At 44.1% G+C, this 18,672-nt stretch overlaps 1 protein-coding gene across 2 annotated transcripts in view; it reads left to right on the forward strand.

Moving 5' to 3' along the window:
* FAM120B (family with sequence similarity 120B) overlaps positions 1-15,842 on the forward strand; it is an 86,850-nt gene extending 71,008 nt beyond the window's left edge. Inside the window, exons 7-11 of one of the 2 annotated variants that reach the window (XM_008067480.2) lie at positions 2,147-2,353; positions 4,932-5,034; positions 7,419-7,511; positions 14,034-14,085; positions 14,160-15,842. In XM_008067480.2, the coding sequence (XP_008065671.1) occupies positions 2,147-2,353; positions 4,932-5,034; positions 7,419-7,511; positions 14,034-14,074 (444 nt within the window). In that variant the 3' untranslated portion in view covers positions 14,075-14,085; positions 14,160-15,842. The remainder of the gene's footprint in view (positions 1-2,146; positions 2,354-4,931; positions 5,035-7,418; positions 7,512-14,033; positions 14,086-14,159) is intronic. The other variant, XM_008067481.2, reaches the window with a different exon arrangement.
* Positions 15,843-18,672: the final 2,830 nt, after the last annotated feature.

Consider the following 18,672-nt stretch of genomic DNA (forward strand, 5'->3'; position numbering starts at 1 on the left):
TTACAAAAAAGTTGGCCTCTTCCAAATGCCTACGAAGGAAACAGCAACCGTTATACTGATTTTTTTTAGAGAATAGAAAAAGAACGAAAGCTTTCCAACTTTTTTTTTTAGTCTAGCAGAATCTTGATGCCAAAATCTAACAAGAACTAAAAGTTTAGGCCATTCTGTTTCATGAAAGTAAATTCAAAACTTTCAAACACATATTGGCAAATCAAATTCAGCAATATATAAAACAGCAATATATAAAAAAGTAAATTCAAAACTTTCAAACACATATTGGCAAATCAAATTCAGCAATATATAAAACAGGTAATAATGACGACCAAGTTGGGTTTATATTTGGAAAGCAAGGTTGGTCAGCATTTGAAAACCATTGTCATGAACTTTAGTAACAATAATGAGGAAAAATGTATAGTTATGGTAGCAGATACTGAGAAATCTCTGACTAAATTCAGTGTGTGTTGCTGAGACTCGCCTGAAGGAACAGACTCGTCACTCCCACGGCCTCCTAGGTGGAGGCTGCACACTTGCTCAGTGGTTGCTTTTCCCAAGAAGTGGTTGTGGTTTTTAGAATAATTTTTTAAAGTAGTGTTGTACAGGCTATTACCATGCCATTGCTTCCATTACCTTACTAGACTCTGGTGTGGCCATGTGCTCTTTGAGCTATTGCTGTCACCATGTTTCCTGGCTTTGGCTCCCTTCCCCACCTTGGGAGGTCTCCTCTCCTCCCTCCCTCTCTCTCTCTTTCTCTCTCTAATTTAATTTTTAAATAAACTATATATTCTAATTCTTAAAAAAAAAGAGAAAAAAAAGTAGTGCTATACAATAAAAACATTTTGATTAAACTTTAGAGTAACTCTGGGATAAACCCAGTTGCTACTACATTTCTTAAAATGGTTACCAAGCTGCTTTTATTTAATGAGTAAAGCCTTACTTATAAAAGGGGCTAAAACATCTGTCACTTTTTTCTAATTTATTTCCGTTTTATTTAAAATAGTTCTTGGTGAATTTCACAGTACAAATAAACCAGACAGTGACAGATTCAGTTTCACCTAGCTCGCTTTACACAATCACTTGAATGCTTGCTAGCTGTCAATTCACTCTGTGTGTAGACCAGGAGGTGGACTATCCCAAGCAGTTTCTTACTGACTGCCGGGACCCCTCTATGCCTATCTCCATTCAAGAGCAATAAGAATGTCGGACAGCAAGGTAGATTTGACAATGAAAAGGAATATTTCATATTGGTATGATGTTCTTAATTCATAAAAATTATCAGTCCATCAACCCAATGAGATATGTGGGCCAAATATTCTTTTTTTTTTTGAGTTGGAGTCTCACTCTGTTGCCCATGCTGGAGTGCAGTGGCATGCTCATGGCCACCCCAGTGTCAATCTCCTGGACTCCAGCGATCTTTCTGCTTCAGCCTTCCAAGTAGCTGGAACTACAGGCACATACTACCCTGCCCGGTTAAGTTTTTATTTATTGTAGAGACGAGGTCTTGCCAAATTGCCTCAAACCCACGGGCTCTGGCAGTCCACTCGCCTTGGTCTCCTCCCAAAGTGCTGGGATTACAGGCTGAGCCACCAAGTCTGACCCATTTTATTCTTAATAGTAAAGATTCATTAAGGATATTTTAATAATACTCATAATTGCAACAATTGAGTGTGATTTTTAAAACTATAGTAAAGTTAGTGTCTAAAATTATACTCTGTTGATTTCTCTCTCTGTCCCTTTGCCTTTGAAGAAAGTTTTTCAGAGAAGGATGAACCCAGATGTGAATGATCTTTGAGCATTTTCCCAGCAGACCACAGTTTTGACCATTTCTGTTCTGCAGCCCAGAGGTTCCTGCTGTGTCTGTGGAGCAGGGCTGAGCAAATGTCTGGGATGTGAGTGGATGGGCAGACAGATGGGTGGACAGAGACTCACACTCGCTGCAGAGTCTCCCCACTGTGCCTCTGAGGAGCTTATTTCTGAGACCTCCTGTGGGCAGTAGAGCCTACAAAGCTGGGCTTTGATGCGTGCAGCTATGTCATGTTGTCCAGTTCCTTAGCAGAGAAACATTGTGGTTCTGAGACTTGCGTAGGGTGCCTGTTTCTGGCGTGTGTGACTCCTGCGTTACCTTCTAGGTGTGTGTCTGTCTCCACAGCCTGACTACATCAACCCCAGAGCCGTGCAGCTGGGCTCCCTCCTCGTCCGTGGCCTCACCACTCTGGTTTTGGTCAACAGTGCATGTGGCTTCCCCTGGAAGACGAGTGATTTCATGCCCTGGAACATATTTGACGGGAAGCTTTTTCATCAGAAATACCTGCAGTCTGAAAAGGGATATGCTGTGGAGGCTCTTCTAGAACAAAATGTGAGTTCACCAACATGTTCACCAGAAACAGTCCCAGGCTTTACAGATTTACACAAATAGCAAGAAGCTTGCTGTTACATTTTTTTCAAATTATTCTTTTCCAAATAAAGGATTTTATTATTACATAAAACCAGAAACATGTGACTTGGAGCATGAGGCTTCAGTGTCAGTATAGCTAAAACAGGTTCAATACAGTAAGTCCCCTGCATACAAACCTTCAAGTTGCGAACTTTCAAAGATACAAACATGCATTCACAGGTTCAGTCACGTAAGTTAGTTTACGTGTCTGGTGTACACTGTGACATGTGTGTATCCTTTACAAGTGGTTGTGCTTTTGTATACTTTACTGTGCTATACCACTGTACTTTTCAAGGAACTGTAAGATTTAAAATGTTTTATTTTGTGTGTGTTTATTTTTTATGTAGCATTTGTATGAAAAGTATTGTAGACCTATTACAGTATAGTACTATATAACCAATTGCATTAGTTGGGTACTTAGGCTAACTTTGATGGACTTACAAACATATTCTCAGAATAGAACTCGTTCATATGTAGGGGACTTACTGTGTTCCTTATTCAAAATGCTTAGGATCAGAAGTCTTTTGGATTTTGAGTTGGGGGGAGGATTTTGGAGTGAGTATTTGTATAAACAGTTGATGCTTGAACAATGCAAGGGTTGGGGTGCCAACCCCTCATGCAGTTGAAAATATGTGTACGACTTTTGACTTCCCAAAAACTTAACTGCTAATTAACCTACTGTTGACCAGATAACATGAACAGTTGAGTAATACATATATTGTATGTTAAATCTATTATGTACTGCAATCTTACAGTAAATAAGCTAGAGAAAGAAAATGTTATGAAGAAAATCATAACGAAGAAGAACCATTTACTATTCATCAAGTGGAAGTGGATCGTCATAAAGATCTACATCCTCATCACTCCACGTTGAGTAGGCTGAAGAGGAGGAGGAAGGAGAAAGATTGGTCTTGCTGTCTTGGGGTGGCAGAGGTGGAAGAAAATTCATGTGCCAGTGGACCCAGGCAGTTCAAAGTTCTGCTGTTCAAGGGTCGGCTATACATACATAATGAGAGGTCTTGGGGGATGGAACCCAAGTTTAGACTCAAAATTTATGTGTATTCCATATACACCTTATACATATAGCCTGAAGGTAATCTTATACAATATTTAAAATAGTTTTACACAAGACATAAAGTTTGGGCTGCTACTCATTACATGAGGTCAAATATGGAATTTTCCACTTGTGACATCATGTTGTTGCTCAAAAACTTGTGGATTTGGGATTTTCAGATTAGAGATACTCAGCCTGTAGCTTCTGCTAAAAAAAAACTTAAATAGGATTTAAGACCCCAAAACTTCTTAGGTAGGACGAGTAGCATCCCACCCAATCTGACACGTTTTTAATTTTTCAAGTGCTTTTACTCCCCACACTTTTGAATGAAAAACTAATGTCCCTGTAGAAGTGGACATTAGTGGACTTCAGACTAATCTGATTGGAGTAGTTACGATTTACTACTTGAAAATACTCCCTGAAGGCTGCCAGTTTAGCTGAGGACATTGGCTGCTATTCCAGCTTTATGAATACAGTTGCTACATGATTCCTGGAAGATTTCCAAATAAGGCTTCAGGCCAAGCTCATTTGGAATGTGTTTTAATGCCCGTAGGGATGCAAAAGGCAGTGTGATCCGTGAGAGTGCACACTGGTCTGTTAGGATACAACACACCAGGCTTCCCCACCAGAGAGAGCATGCTTGGTGATGTGTTGCCATCACTGTTTGATAGCAGAAAAAAATTACAGAGTGTCATAGGACTGTAAGTGTCCAGAACTTAAAAAGCAGGCCAAATTTTATACAAAGAGCAAAGGGAGAAGAAGAGGAAAAGTGTTCTTCAGATTTGGCCTGTTACCATAGAAATGATGCATAGTCAAAGCAGCCTTACTGGACCATAGCCTGTGTATCATCAGTCATGAATCTTTTCCATTCCGTGTCTAATCTCTTAACCAAGTTCAAAGTGCTTACAGACTTATACTTTTCTGGTTTAAAATAAATTAAGGCTTACCAGGTAAGATAGTAGTAAAACAGGAAGCTAGAAGGAAAGCTTGAATACTTCATTTCTTAATCTGTTTTTTGTGACCTTGGTATTTCCAATGAATGTTCTTGTAACTGAGTTGAAATAATAAGATATATTAAGTGTATAAATTTTTTAAAGGTAAGATTATGTAGCAATCACCTAAATTTTTCCAGTAGGACTTGAAGATTCTTTTTTAGAAATGATTGTTGGGCCTAGCGAAGACAGACGAAGACACAGCTGTGTAGTGTTTTGAGGGGGCTTGGAAGAGCAACGGTTTTCTGAGTGCCTCTCATGAGGGATTCCCTTGCGGGGAGAACTGTGTAGTGGTTCTCATCTGGGCGCGGTGTGCAGCGCCTCTGCTTCCTGATCTTGGGAATGGTTCCCACTCACGGGAGTATGTCCCCCAAGCCTCCTTCTGAGCTGTGTTCGGCCCTGCTCTGGACACCTGGGCCTCCTCTCATCTCACTTACATCTGCTTTGTTTGCAGAGATCTCGGCTCACCAGATTTCACAGCCTGAAGTCAGTCGTCTGCAAGGCCTGCATGAAGGAGAACAGGCGTATCGTGGGCCAATCGCACTGGGGCCACACAGGTGGGAACAGGGCAGGTGCTTGAACAGGGAGGTCCTGGGGTCCCATGGACATAGGCCCTGACTGCTTCCTGCATTTTGTCAGTAAAAGAATTCCATGAGCCGGGCTCGGTGGCTCAGCCTGTAATCCCAGCACTTTGGGAGGCTGAGGTGAATGAATTGCCTGAGCCCACGGGTTTGAGACCTGCCTGGGCAACTTGGCAAGACCTCATCTCTACAATAAATCAAAAATTAGCTGGGCGTGGTAGCGCGCACCTGTAGTTCCAGCTACTTGGAAGGCTGAGGCGGAAGGATCGCTGGAGCCCAGCGGGTCGAGGCTGCGGTGGCCAGGAGCGGCCACTGTACTCCAGTCTGGATGACACAGTGAGACTCCAACTCAAATAAAAAAAAAAGAATTCCATGAAGAGGCTAATGTAATTGAAACAAAACAAAAAATTAAAGTGATAGGTCTCTACCTGGTGGTTTCAGTTCAGGTTCCTTTAGGAAGCACATCTTCAAGGAGGATTCCTTGTTAGTTAAATGATTAAGAGCTCTCCCTCTGGTGATTAACCTCCTTTACTAGGATTTCCAAAGTGAAGAGGCTTCTTGGGTAATGTTTGTTGATTTGACAAGAGTTCTGGTTTATTTTTTCTTATGATAAAAGTATGTTACAAAAATTTAGAGTACAAAGAAAATAATTAAAAAGGAAATATAAGCAACCTTTAATTCTGTTACTTAAAGATAACAAGCATTGGAAGGTTGTGTGCTTTTGTAGTATTTTTCTGCACTTTTGTCTCACTATGACTTAGGCCTTAGGCAGTTGTCTGCCTGCTTCTCCACTTAGCACTTAGCCTGGGGTGTGACTGTACTTGTACTTGTGTTCATAAGACACCTCTTAAACAGTAACTACATCTCCTACCGCTAGATGTTCACATGTGCTCAGCTCTCCCCTGTTTTGAGTTCTGGGAATGTTTCCATTTTTTTCTTGCTATGCATTATGCTTTTGTGTGTGTCATTTCCTTAAAGTAGAGTATGACTGTTTGCATAATTATAGATCAAAACATAATCAATTTCAGAGAAATGATCCCTTAATATCTTCTCCAGTAGTGAGCAGGAATTTCTGTTTCATGGCAGCCTGGATAGCATTTAAAAGTCTGTTGCTGTTTTTTTTAAATGAATTTGACAGATGAAGTGTGTATCTCATTTGATGCTGCTTGGTTTACCAGTGAAGTTGAGCATCTTACTTATTAGCTTATTTTGTTAATGAGATTATATTAATTATTTTTCATGTCTTTCTTTGGTTAGTGTCTATACCTATAACTATAGCAGCCCCCAACTTTTTCTTGATGGAATAAGAGAGAACTCAACCCAAATTCTTCATACCTAGACTGTTTTCAGGAGATAAGCACATGTATGATACCATCTGTGTGAGATGAGCACACGTGTGTTTTTTCTGACCAAACACAGTGGGCGCCTTACCAGCACTTAGACAGGTAGCTCAGAGACAAAGGCTGACACTGCAACAGGAACATCAGCAGGATCTTGGAAGACTTCTAATAGTTAGATTTGAGTAAATGGGAAAAATCAGGATGGTGAGTGGACCCTTGAGACCCAGGAACTGTTGAGAGCCAGGCGAGAGTCTTGACTTGTTTATCTGCTGCACACTGGGAGTCTTCAGAAGCAAGGTGATCAGAAATATTTTGGTCAGGGGCCATGCCTAGGCTCCCAACAAGGGCGGTCAGTCCTGAGGGTGACCTGGGTAGCGTGTGCCACATATTTTAAAACCACATGAATTTAAAAAATTAAATAATTACAATAAAATAAAACCACATGAGTTTGTACTAATCAGCCCTTCTAGTAGAGACAAACAGTCCAAATCATCAGGGAACTTGTGAAAATTTTAAAATGCAGAAAGTGTGTGTGAATGAAGTTTGTGGAGAGTTGAGAGGAGCAGACTCCTGGGTTTGGCTCATGACATCCCAGGGATGTGGCTTAAGGAAGAGTGCCCTTGCCCTGACTGTCCGTGCCCCGCCCAGCCCTGAAAGAATGGGATGGTCGTAGGGACGCATACGGCCATGGAGCCATGTGGGCCAGCCCAGGGGCCTGGGGTGACCCGCCCCTCTGTCCCAGAGAAGAGAGTGGAGAGACTGCTGGACACTTCACGAGACATCCTGTTCTGGGTCCTCTCAGCAGTGTCAGACCCTCCTGGGGACGGTGTCAAATGCAGCTCCGGGACTCCTGCTCCAGAGCCAGCGTCTGTGGGGCTGCAGCTCTTAGGCTTGTGTTTTCCATGAGCTCCCTGTGAGTTTAAGGATGTAGAAAATGGGGGCCACCTCACCACACTCTTACATATGGTGTCAGGACAAGACCTGAGAACTTGCTAATACTTTTATCATGTGTTCCCATAGGGCGGTGGGGGAGGCCAAGCTCTGGCTCCCACAGGTCGGGCTCTGGGTACAGCCGTTCTGCACAAGGACAGCCGTGGAGAGACCAGGGATCAGGTAAGAGGCCACAGCCCTCTGTGCACAGCACTGCCTTTCACATTGTATTTTTGCTGAAAACAGCCTTCTTCTATTTCAGAATCAGGTTGTAGATTTGCAAGTAGATAAGCAGTTAAATGTACTGGTAGGGCTCCTTTTCATTTAGTGAAGGAGAGACAAATGATTTCCGTGCTTGAAGCTAGCTGTATCTGCTCCTTGCCACTTTATTTTCTGTCTGTTCATTTATCTTTTCAAGACCCAGTTTCTGTAATTTACTCAATGAAAGACGCTATGTGTAAAGTTTACATATAGAAAGTCAACCCGTATCATGGAAAAAAACACGAGTTGTAGCATCTTTCCAGTAGTTGCATTTCTGAATCTTCTGCAGCTTGGATCATAGATGTGAGGGCTTACTCGTGATGTAAGGAATAAGCTCAACCCTCAGCATCTTACATCTGTGATACCCACAGATGTTTCAACTCATGCATTATGCTGAACTTAGTCCATAACATAGAGAACCTCACCCCAGGGTTTATACTCAAATGCCTTCCAGTTTTGAGAGCCAAACTTTGTCGACTTTGAAATCACCTACGATTTATAATTTTATCCTTTCAAATACACATGTATTTTTAATTTATGATATATGTTACTTTTGCAACCTTTAAAATGTGTAGAGACTTCAAAAGTTGCTCAAATTTTGACCCAAACACAGCAAGTCTTTGGCATTAGTGCAGCTGGCATTTGGGGCTGTGATGTTTCTGGTGGGAGCTTGTATGGAGGTTGAGTACCCAGTCCTTTCCTCTGGGATTCTGTAAGTAATAGAAGTTGGGAATCCACTGTATTGTTCAGGGTAGACCAAAGTTTATAATGAATATTTTTGAAATGCCCATTCCTGGGAGAGATAGAAGCTGTGTACATTCAGGTTTACATCTGCTGGCAGCGTGTTCTTGACCTGGCCTAACCTGCAGAAACTGCCCAGCCCGATGGCCTTGCTGAATGTGTTTAATCCATCTAGGACTGTGTAGTGTAACGGTCACTTCACAGCACTACCAGCCACATTGCCTGAGGATTTATGCTGGTGCAGCGTAACGAGATGCATGGTTGCAAGTGTATTTGCGATTGCTTTTAGTTCAGAAGGTTCTGCTGTTTATTGTACTAAATAACAAACAGGAAATCCAGAGACCGTGGCAGGGATTGGAAACTTCCCTAGAATCAAGGTGAAGCCTGTGCTGCAGGGCCATCGCTGCCACCCTGTGTGAGCATGGCCTCCTGTGTGAGGTCCCCCATAGCCCCTGGTGTTCACACTCAGGTCTCCATGCTGGCTGAGAACCTGCTCTCATGTCAGTCCCAGAGGACACATGTAGAGAACATAACTCCTACCCCGGGTCCTCACTGGACTCAGCCCTGACCTGTGGGATTTGTCTGCCTCTGTCTGGCAGCACAAGCCCTGGGCTACATGGGAAGAATGCAGGAATTGGGCTTTTGCTTCTATGATGATGACAGGCCTTCTCAAGTGAACCGGATGAGGGACTTCCAAAAGAAAGAAGAGTGTGGATGGGTGCATTTAGGCCAAGGAGCTTCCACTCCCCTGCCTGGCTCATGGTCTCTCCAACACAATGGTACTTAAGGGTAGACCTGATGGGAGGGCAGGAGCTGCTGCCAGATACCTACAGGTGGACAGCCAGGCAGAGGTCAGGTGGGCAGACTCCGAGGGTCTAGCCCTTATACAGGCTCTGGGTTGACTCTGCCTGAGACACTTGACCGTGTGATGGCAGTGGAGGTGGTAGGATGTAGACTCTGCCTGTTACCCCCCTGACCATGTGTCACATGAAGCTGCCAATGGCCCATGACTGAGCTTGGGTGCTGCCGGGCATGTTGGTGTTGACAGTAGGGGTGAAATCGCAGGTGAAGCAGTGCCTGGCCCTGTCCGTCCACACCTCGCCTAGCAGTATGAGCAGCATGGCTCTCAGCACCAGACCGCCCTGATGAAGTGAAAGGCACTGGCCCGTCCTGAGGAGGAAGGCGAGCTGAGTTGAGCAGGCTGCCTGACCAAGCAGGCTGGTGTCTCCCTTTTCAGCCCCACACAGGCATTCGTTTACACTCAGCCACATTTGAGAAGATGGAACCTCCTCGTACCATCTTAGGCTTGGGGTTGCCGTCTTCCTCCCCCTAGTCTCAGGAAGATGGGGAGGAGGCATGCAAGAGAATCCAAAACCCGGGTGGTGACATGTGGAGATGCGTGAGCTCTGCAGAGGGGCTGGTGTGTTGCCTGTCATCAGGACGCCACTGACTGGACGCATCACAGCAGACCACTCACTCAGCCCTTCCCGTCAGCCATCTAGCCACAGTCTAGCTCTGGGATTCTGGGGTTGTTTGATCTGTTTTTCTCATGTTGGGTGAGAGATTAATGAATAGTAACATTGAAGTTTAAGAGAAATAGAACTGTGTTATTTATGGAAGCACCATCAAGACCGTGGCCAGCCTGCCCTGGTCTTAGCACCTGTCTGGCAATCAAGTCTGAAGCCTCTTAGGGTGGTAAGAGTTACAGACTTGCTTTGTTTCTTTCATTTCCTCCTGCTGCAGTAGCTTCAGAAAGGCAGGCTTTGTCTCAAGTCCTGCTTCCTCCAGTGACCTGGTCTAGGCAGACGACTGAGCCTCTGGGCCCATCCCTGGCCTTGGAGTTGGTACCCGTCCTGCAGGCCCAGCCTCCACAGAGCCAGCACTCAGAGAGATCATCGCCACATCTTAGCCTTTTCCAGGACGTCTCACTTGCTGTCCTGGCTTTAATTCTGCTGTTTTTCTTAATATTCATGTTGGGCTTTCTTTTTCTAAAGAGGTTTTCTGTGAAAAAGAAAACAATGTCAATTGTACCTTAGTACAGCTTTTTTTGGAAAAAATGAAGCAAGCAAACACACCAAAGCTGGGTGGTGGCCTGCAGGAGTGCAACTCTGCATCTCCCTTGGGCCTCCAGGCCATCAGGCTGAGGGCCGGGAGGGAGGCCAGCTCTTGTCCTGAGTGTGTAGGCAGAGATCCCAGGGGCATGTTTAAATTAGACATGGAGAATCACTCTTCCTTGGATTGATAGAAAGCAGAAAGAGTTAGATTTCTTCACATTCTGTTAGCAGAGAAGAGAAGATTACACATATCCAGAAATGTCTCCTTCTCATGCAAATTAAAGCAGTTGAGTGACTTTCCTTGGGGCACAGTAGCGGGTATTTACCATCAGCCCTGGTGTGTGGGTCCACAGCAGATCCCTCAGGTTGTGCAGTGACCCGTGTCCCCCGAGTCACTGCTGGTCCTGCTGGTCCTGCTGGTGTGTTGACTGTCCTGGGCAGGCCAAGGTGAGGCTGAGAGAGCCCGAGATGGAATGTGCAAGTGGATGGCCAGAACGCATTAGATGGCATTAGATGGAGATGGCAGGACACCGGGGGCTGGCAGGAGATAGATGGGGCAGCAGTCGCCAGGACTGTGCCAGAGAGGAAGGCAGTGGAGCAGCCAGCAGGTTCTGAGAGGCGAGAGGGCCAGGATCAGGGATGGAGGGACCGAGGGAAAGTGAGGGCATATGAAGGAACCAGCAGGTACTCAGAGCAGCAGCATTGCTTTCTTCTTACTCCTTTCTGCTTGAAACTATAGCTACCAATAGGACACAAGTTGAGCATCCCAAGTCCAAAATCCAAAAGGCTACAAAATTTGGAACTTTGTGCACTGATAGGACACTCAAACGAAATGTTCCTTAGAACTTTCTGAATTGCAGCTTTTCTGTTAGGGATACTGAACCTGTAAGTATAAAGAAAATATCCCAAATCCAAAAAAGGTCAAATCCAAAGCACTTGTGTCCCATGTATTTCAGATAAGGGATGCTCAGCCTGTGGTAAAGAACCCAGGGTGGCATCTGTGGCCCGTAGGCCTAAGCGTGTTGGAGCATGTCCCCAGCTCACTACTCGTGAGTGACCATGGCGGAGAGCCCCCTTGGGGAAGCGCTTGGCTCTCTGCCCCCTCGGGACTCAGCCCCCCGAGCCCTGGACTCTGTGTCCACACTGCACACCCCACTTTCCAATGCCCTGCACCCACTGCCATGCATTGTGCGCACAGCCCAGGAGCAGACCTGAGGAAACAAGTCCACAGACGAGACCGATGGCCCTGGGCTCAGTCCACCTCTTTAGATTCCAGAGCGTTCTGAGTATCCCTGAGTGTCTTCATTGCCACAAGGTCTAAAGCACCTCACATTGAACTCAGCGTACTTGCCAAGCTCTTCCTGACGCACCCTGTGTTTTCCTTTTTTAAAAAATATATATCTTATTTTGAAGATGTAGGACATAAGTCAGTATTAGGTACATGAATGATCTACTTACATGTGAAGTTTGGGCCTTCCATTGGTCCTTACTTTGCCTGGGTTAGGACCATGTTTTGCTTTCAAGTCCATACGTCCATCTATAACTGCTACCTAATGCACATTTCATTTCCAGTGACACATTTCTTTAGAACACCATTGACATACACAAAAAGCCAAGTAGTCAAAATGAATGTGCAGTTCATCCTGACCCAAACAGGAGCACTGAGGTGTGCAGAGTCGTGGCAGAAAGGCAGGTGCAGTGCCGTGACCATCCAGTCAATGGATGTGCACGATGGGACTCCTCGTTACCAAGGACTTACCGTGAGAGTGGCTCTCTCCAGGACCTGGATACAGGTCATGTAGTGTGACCTCCAAGTGTAGGGTCTCCTTCTTGCTCCCCACAGGAGCACTTTGAGTTCTAGGAAATACTTGGAATGTTTGCCAAGGAGTGTTTGCCATACTGGGAGCACCGCCTGCAGGAGCTTGTTTTACCTCTACTGTTCTGGTCACTGAGAAGCAATAAAACTGTAATGACCTCAACAGCTAGGCCTAAAACCACTTAAAGACTGTGCCTGTTTTATAAATAGGTCTTTGAGGAAGCCATCTACTTTATTGGGTTGTATCAGAACAATAACATGAAAATCAAAGAATGACAGTTCCTGTGAGTATTTGGAGCCAGAAAATAGCTCTAGGAGACTGAGATTAAGGGCAGAATTTAAATGTTAAGTGCTGAATTCGTAGCAGATTTAAGGGTTTAGGAATGAGAGTGGGAAATTAAAAGACTCTTGCAAACAGCACACATGCAAGGATAGTGTATCTCTTTTGCATTTTGCCTTCCATGGAGTAATGTTCACAAAAATGATATTGGTGGTACAAGGGTGTTTCTATTTCCAGATATTTCAGTATAAAATACATGTTATACATACACACGGACAGAGTCCGGAATATATTTTCTCAGACCAGGCAGTCGACTTTTTAGTTTTTATCACCGTGATTGAATTTGGGGCAGCACGGTGTCTGCTGGGCTTTGCCCGCCTTGTCCTTCTGTTTTGTTATTTCTTGGAGATAATAAGGTAGTTCAAGTAGAAAGTTGTCAGTATCTCCAGGACAGGTTCAATAGGTAAACTTCCTTGTATTAATGAGATGACTAAAAAATGCCCCAAAGTTGTCAGCTCTCTGGAGCCTGAGCCTGGCCTGACCCTGTGAGCAGGTGGGGAGCCAGAGCAGCTGTGAGCCAGTGGTCAGCTTCAAAGCCCAGAACTTAGCTCAGCTACCCCAGAACAAAGGCTCCCAGTGAGGCATTTTAACCTCATCCTTGCTGGTGCTCAGCACTGATGGTGAGAAATGAGGTGTTAAATTCCACAGCCAGTAGTTACCAATTTGCCTGGGATTTCTTCAGAGGGTCACTTGGCAATTCTGCGGGAGACTTGAGGGCAATAAACCACATCTGGTGTCTGTGATACTAGGGTGGGGCTGAGATAACAAGGATCTGGAGGCCCATGGCAATCTCTGAACCTCACTTTGGCTGTTACCTTCTCCTGTCACACCTTCTGCCAGAGCCCAGAGCCCTCATACTTCCTGGGCATGAGAGACCCAAGGCCGCAGCGGGAGAAGGCCAGAGGAGAGACGCAGAGGGCATCAGTCCCTGCACAGGACAGGTGCCTGCTTCCATCTGCCATAATAAAGCTGAGGGCAGGGAAAATGGGAAGAAAAGTGTCATTTAAAAAATGTGCACAACCACTCCCCTTTTACTCCCTGCTCCCAGTCTATCAGAAAGGCAGAAAGTGGCCAGTGTGCCATGGGCGAGGAGGAGGCTCTGTGCCGCGCTGCAGACAGAGCAGCCACATGTGGGCTTCCTGCACTTGGCGCCATGTACAGAGTGAGCCATCTGCATATGGATTTGCATTTCCAAAAGTCATTAGCAAGAATACACATCTAGGAATCACGCAGATGGCTGGAGCTGGTGTTAAGAGGAACAATTTTGACATTGTTTCCTTCCCAACCTCTTAATTAATTGTTTCCACTTTAATGGAATAATTATAGAACAAAATTTTAGTGACACGTGGCCACAACTCAAAAGAGGATAAAGTTCAGTCCTCCAAATACAGCTCAGCATGCTATTTTTATACATACTTAGAAATGTACAGGGGTTTTGTTTGCATATTAAAGAGATTTAATTCATTGTGTGTTTTCCTGTCGATTTGTTGCAGGAAACAGACAATATGAGCATGACCAGTGGAGAAGATACTAGTCATCCTCCAGGTAAGTTCATCCCCTGCATCTTCAGAAGAAATCAGGAAAATGTCTGTCTTCATGACCTGAATCTTTCCTATCAGGTTCTTAAATAGAACTCAGATGTGGAATCCTGCTGCCCTGGTACCAAGTTAATTTGATTTCAAGACACCTTTGCTTCCTCCAGAGACAGTGTGGAGGGAAGAGATGCCTATGTGGGCCTGGCACCCTCCTCTAGAGCCTCATTCTCGTCCTAGGAGGAGAGCCTGCTTGAGGGCTCCAGACCTCTTCACAACCCTCCCTCCTGTCTGCAGAAAGACTTTGTTGGCGCTCTCTCTGATTCCACAGCCCAGAACAATCCCTGTTAACATTTCTTGTATTTCACCCCCATCTTTTCACTCATGGTAGGAGGCATCGTTTATTTCTTTGTTTAATAAATTGGAATATTGCTGCATCCTGCCTTTTTTTCCCTAAGCATTAGAATGTGAGGCGTTTTCTTATATCATTCAGTAGTCTTTGGAAACGTGGTGTCTGAATAGCTGTATAGTCACCCTACATTCCAAGACCTCAGTGGATGCCTGAAACCATAGATCACACTAGGTGTACAATGTTTCTTCCTCTACCTACATGCACAGCTCTGATAAAGTTTAATTTATAAACTAGGCACAGCAAGAGATTAACAACTATAATAATAAAGTAGAACAATTATAATAATACACTGTAATAAAAAGATATGTGAATCTGGTCTCTTTCTCTCAGAACATCTCATTGTACCATAATCATCCTTTTTAAAATCTGTTGGCCCAATTGCTGAGAAGGCTCCTAAGGAATTCACAGCTGGACACCACAGCGTGGCGGTGTGAAGCTTCATCCACCGCTCCAAGTGGCACACAATCTGAAACTCAGCAATTGCTTGTTTCTGGGATTTTCCATTTGATATCTTGAACCTCAGCTGACCGTGATAGCTGAACCATAGACAATGAAGTGAGGACAAGGAGGGACTGCTGTGTAACACTTCAGGACTGTTTTCTAATTAATTCTTATCACAGGAGCATGTCCACTAGCTCTTCTCTTGGTTCTCAGAAGTGTTTGAACAAGATGAAAAGTAACATCTAATTTATCTTTTTCCCTGTGGAAGAGTTCGTGGGGGCATGGCACAGGGTGGGAGTCCCAGTCCTGTCCCTGTCCCATCACCTTCTTCACTTGGCTGCTCCAACTCTGGATTCTCACAGTGATGCTTGTGAAGAGGTGCAGACAGGAGCCCTGGGAAGCACATGTCAAGAGAAGGCGACAGTTGAGCTGTCGGAAGCCTAATTTATGATGCCGCTTGTGAATGCTACATTTGTTCCTCTTCATCTGTGAGCATTGAGGGACTTTTGTTTTTAGAAACCATGTTAAATGAATCCACATTCAGAGTAATTCTTTCTGTGGGAAAATTTTCAGATAATCCAAAATAGAAATTTTAAGCCCAAAACTCTAGTGAGCTGACCCTTTGGGGACAGGAATGGCCAGGGTATTGATAATGGAAAGGATTCTAGGTTAGAAGACAGGCCTGCCACTAGGCACTGTCTAAACCCTGGAACTCGCCCTTGGCTCTGCCTGAGATGTGAGAGCTGGTGGTGGCTGCCTGAGTCCCTTCTGGGCCACACTGTGACTCTGGAGATAACGGGAGTAGTCTGAAGAAATGCTTACTTCTGTGAGCAGAGACATATCCTTCTGGTGAGTGTTGTCTTTAAAAACAAAATAAGCAGCCGGGCTTGGTGGCTCAGCCTGTAATCCCACGCCTTTGGGAGGCTGAGGTGAGTGGATTGCCTGAGTCTGCGGATTCGAGACCCGACTGGGCAGCAAGACCTCATCTCTACAATAAATCAAAAAATCAGCCAGGCGTGGTGCGCATGCCTGTAGTTCCGGCTACTTGGAAGGCTGAAGCGGAAGGATCGCCAGAGCCCAGGAGGTCGAGGCTGCGGTAGCCGGGAGCGGCCACTGCACTCCAGTCTGGGTGACAGAGTGAGACTCCAACTCAGAAATAATAATAATAGTAATAAACCCCTAAACACAAACCAGTTGATACATTTCCTTGCTTGTAGTTTAAAATCCTGTCTAGTGTTTACCAAAAAGAGACACAGTTTTCAGATATTTTAATGCATTTTTTGGTCTGTTTTTTGTTTTTTGAAGATAGTCTTTCACTCTGTCACCCAGGCTGGAGTGCACTGGCATGATCACAGCTCACCACAGCCTTGACCTCCTTCCTTAACCTCCCAAGCTGGGACTACAGGCAAGCACCACCACGCTCAGCTAATTTTTTTAGTTTTGTGTAAAGACAAGATCTCGCTATGTTGCCTGGGCTGGTCTTGAACTCCTGACCTCAAGCAATCCTCACACTCAGCCTCCCTAAGAGCTGGGATTGTAGGTATAAACCGCCATGCCCTACCACATTTGTTTTTCTTAAGTTTGAAATACACTAACCATATCCTTCAGTTCCTTCCTAAGAACGTTTGAGTATCTAATTATTTTTCATGCAAATCTTTTAGGACCCACAACCTTTTTTCCTGGCTTTGGAAATAGATTTTCTTCATTCCACTTAGAAGTATTTTCTCTCTAAATATTAACTTTCTACTTTTCATGTTTGCTCGTCTGAAACCTCTGCTATTTCCAGAAGATCTATTTGTTTACTACTTATTGGTATAACTTTGAAATAAAGTCTTCATCCCTTAGACTAAGAGAGTAGACTTCTGTGAAAATTGTTTTCCCCCTTTATAATATCTAAATTCTTGTTTGTCAATAAAATATTTGTGTTCAGTTAACAAACTTTTAAGTAAGCCATTGAGTTGGTATAATCTTTATTACATATGAAAAGCCAGAGCACTGACTATTTTGTAACCCTAATACTGTTATGTAAGTTATCTCTGTAGTCAAGCCTTCTGATAAGATTTCCATGTATGAATTTAAGATGAAAATAAAGCAAAATATATGTATTACTCGTAGTGTATTGGAATTTGTGTGAATGCCATCAAAAAAGAAAAAAGGACGACTAGGACGCACGGGGTCTTTGATTGTAGACGTAGAAAACAGTAGTGCCTCCACAGCAGGCCAGTCCACAGTGAGACCATACGCTTCACTTCCCAGCTGTCTCTAGTCTGTGAAAAAGTGTTTTTATGGTCAGAAAAGAAATGAATTTGCACAGATACAGAAATTTCTTCCTCATGCAATGTGCTATTAGCTATTAGCCTGAACTCTTGATTGGCCACTTGTATATAGGAGTGGACCCAACCTTTTTGGCATCAGGGACTGGCTTCATGGAAGACAATTTTTCCATGGACCAGGGAGTGGGAGGGTGGGTTTCAGGATGATTCAAGCATGTTACATTTATGTGCACCTTATTTCTGTTATTATATTGTAATATATAATGAAATAATAATGCAACTCACCATCATGCAGAATCATTGAGAGCCCGAGTTTGTTTTCCTGCAACTAGACGGTCCCATCTGGGGGTAATGGAGACAGTGAAACCCAAAGTATGTTGCTTATGTCCAGTGTAGTCTGGAATCGTTTTGGCTGCTGTCACTGCAGAAAATCCTGCTTCACAAAGAGAGGATGCTGGAAATGGAAGCAGGCTTTTCAGTGCTTTTGTGGCAAAATCAGGATTTTTCACCTTGACTTAAATCCAGAATATATGGAGATTTGAAGTTGTCTCAAACATACTTTTTAGGCCTCTGTCATTTGCAGTCCCAAGCAGTTGGTCCTCTCCTAGCACAAAGTTGATTCACCTGGCTTATTGACAAATGTGTCATGGATCCATTCCTTTCCAGTTCAGGGGTCTTTTGTGGTTAGGAAGTAATGCTCAAACTCTTGGAAGCTGAAATAGGTGATCATGCACCAGCTAGGAGAAAGAAGGACCTGGCTCAGTCTCTTTCAAACTCTCTGCTACTGTTTGAAACATGTCAAAATCCAATGTTCACTTGTCACTCCCATAATTGAGCCACTTTATCTGCTGACTTGAACACAGTTGTCATTCTCCCTGAAGTGATAGATTGAATTCATTGAGAAGGTTGAACATGTCACAGAAGTAAGCAAGTTTTGCAGCCCATTCTGTGTCACACAAATGTGCTGCCAGTGGTGACTGTTTTTCTAAAAGAAATCTCTGGAGTGGCTCTTGAAACTCAAAAATTCTGGCCAGTGGTTTGCCTTTAGGAAGCCATCTCACTTCTGTGTATAAGAGAAGACATGTGTGCTCTGTGTCCATCTCACAGAACTTCATGAACAGACATGAGTTAAGGGCATGCACTTTAACATGGTTGATCATTTTAATCATGTCATACAAAACGTTAAGTCCAGGTGACATTTTCTGGCTAGCCAGCATTTCTCTATAATTGACACAGTGCGTGGACTCACATTCAGAAGCAACCTCTTTGACCCGAGTAGTGTAACCAGAAAGGCATCCAGTCGTGACAACCGTTCCATCCATGCATACACTAACACAAAATAACCAGTTCAGTTTTCCTGATATGTGATCATTCAAAGATGAATTGAGTTCTGTAGCTGTGGTATTGGTTGGCAACAAAAGTGCACATAACATATCCTCATGCACACCCTCCTGAAAAATATATCACTCAAAAA

This window comes from Carlito syrichta, unplaced genomic scaffold (assembly GCF_000164805.1).
Source record: "Carlito syrichta isolate Samal-C Ts95f unplaced genomic scaffold, Tarsius_syrichta-2.0.1 Scaffold309642, whole genome shotgun sequence".
NCBI classification, from domain to species: Eukaryota; Metazoa; Chordata; class Mammalia; order Primates; family Tarsiidae; genus Carlito; species Carlito syrichta.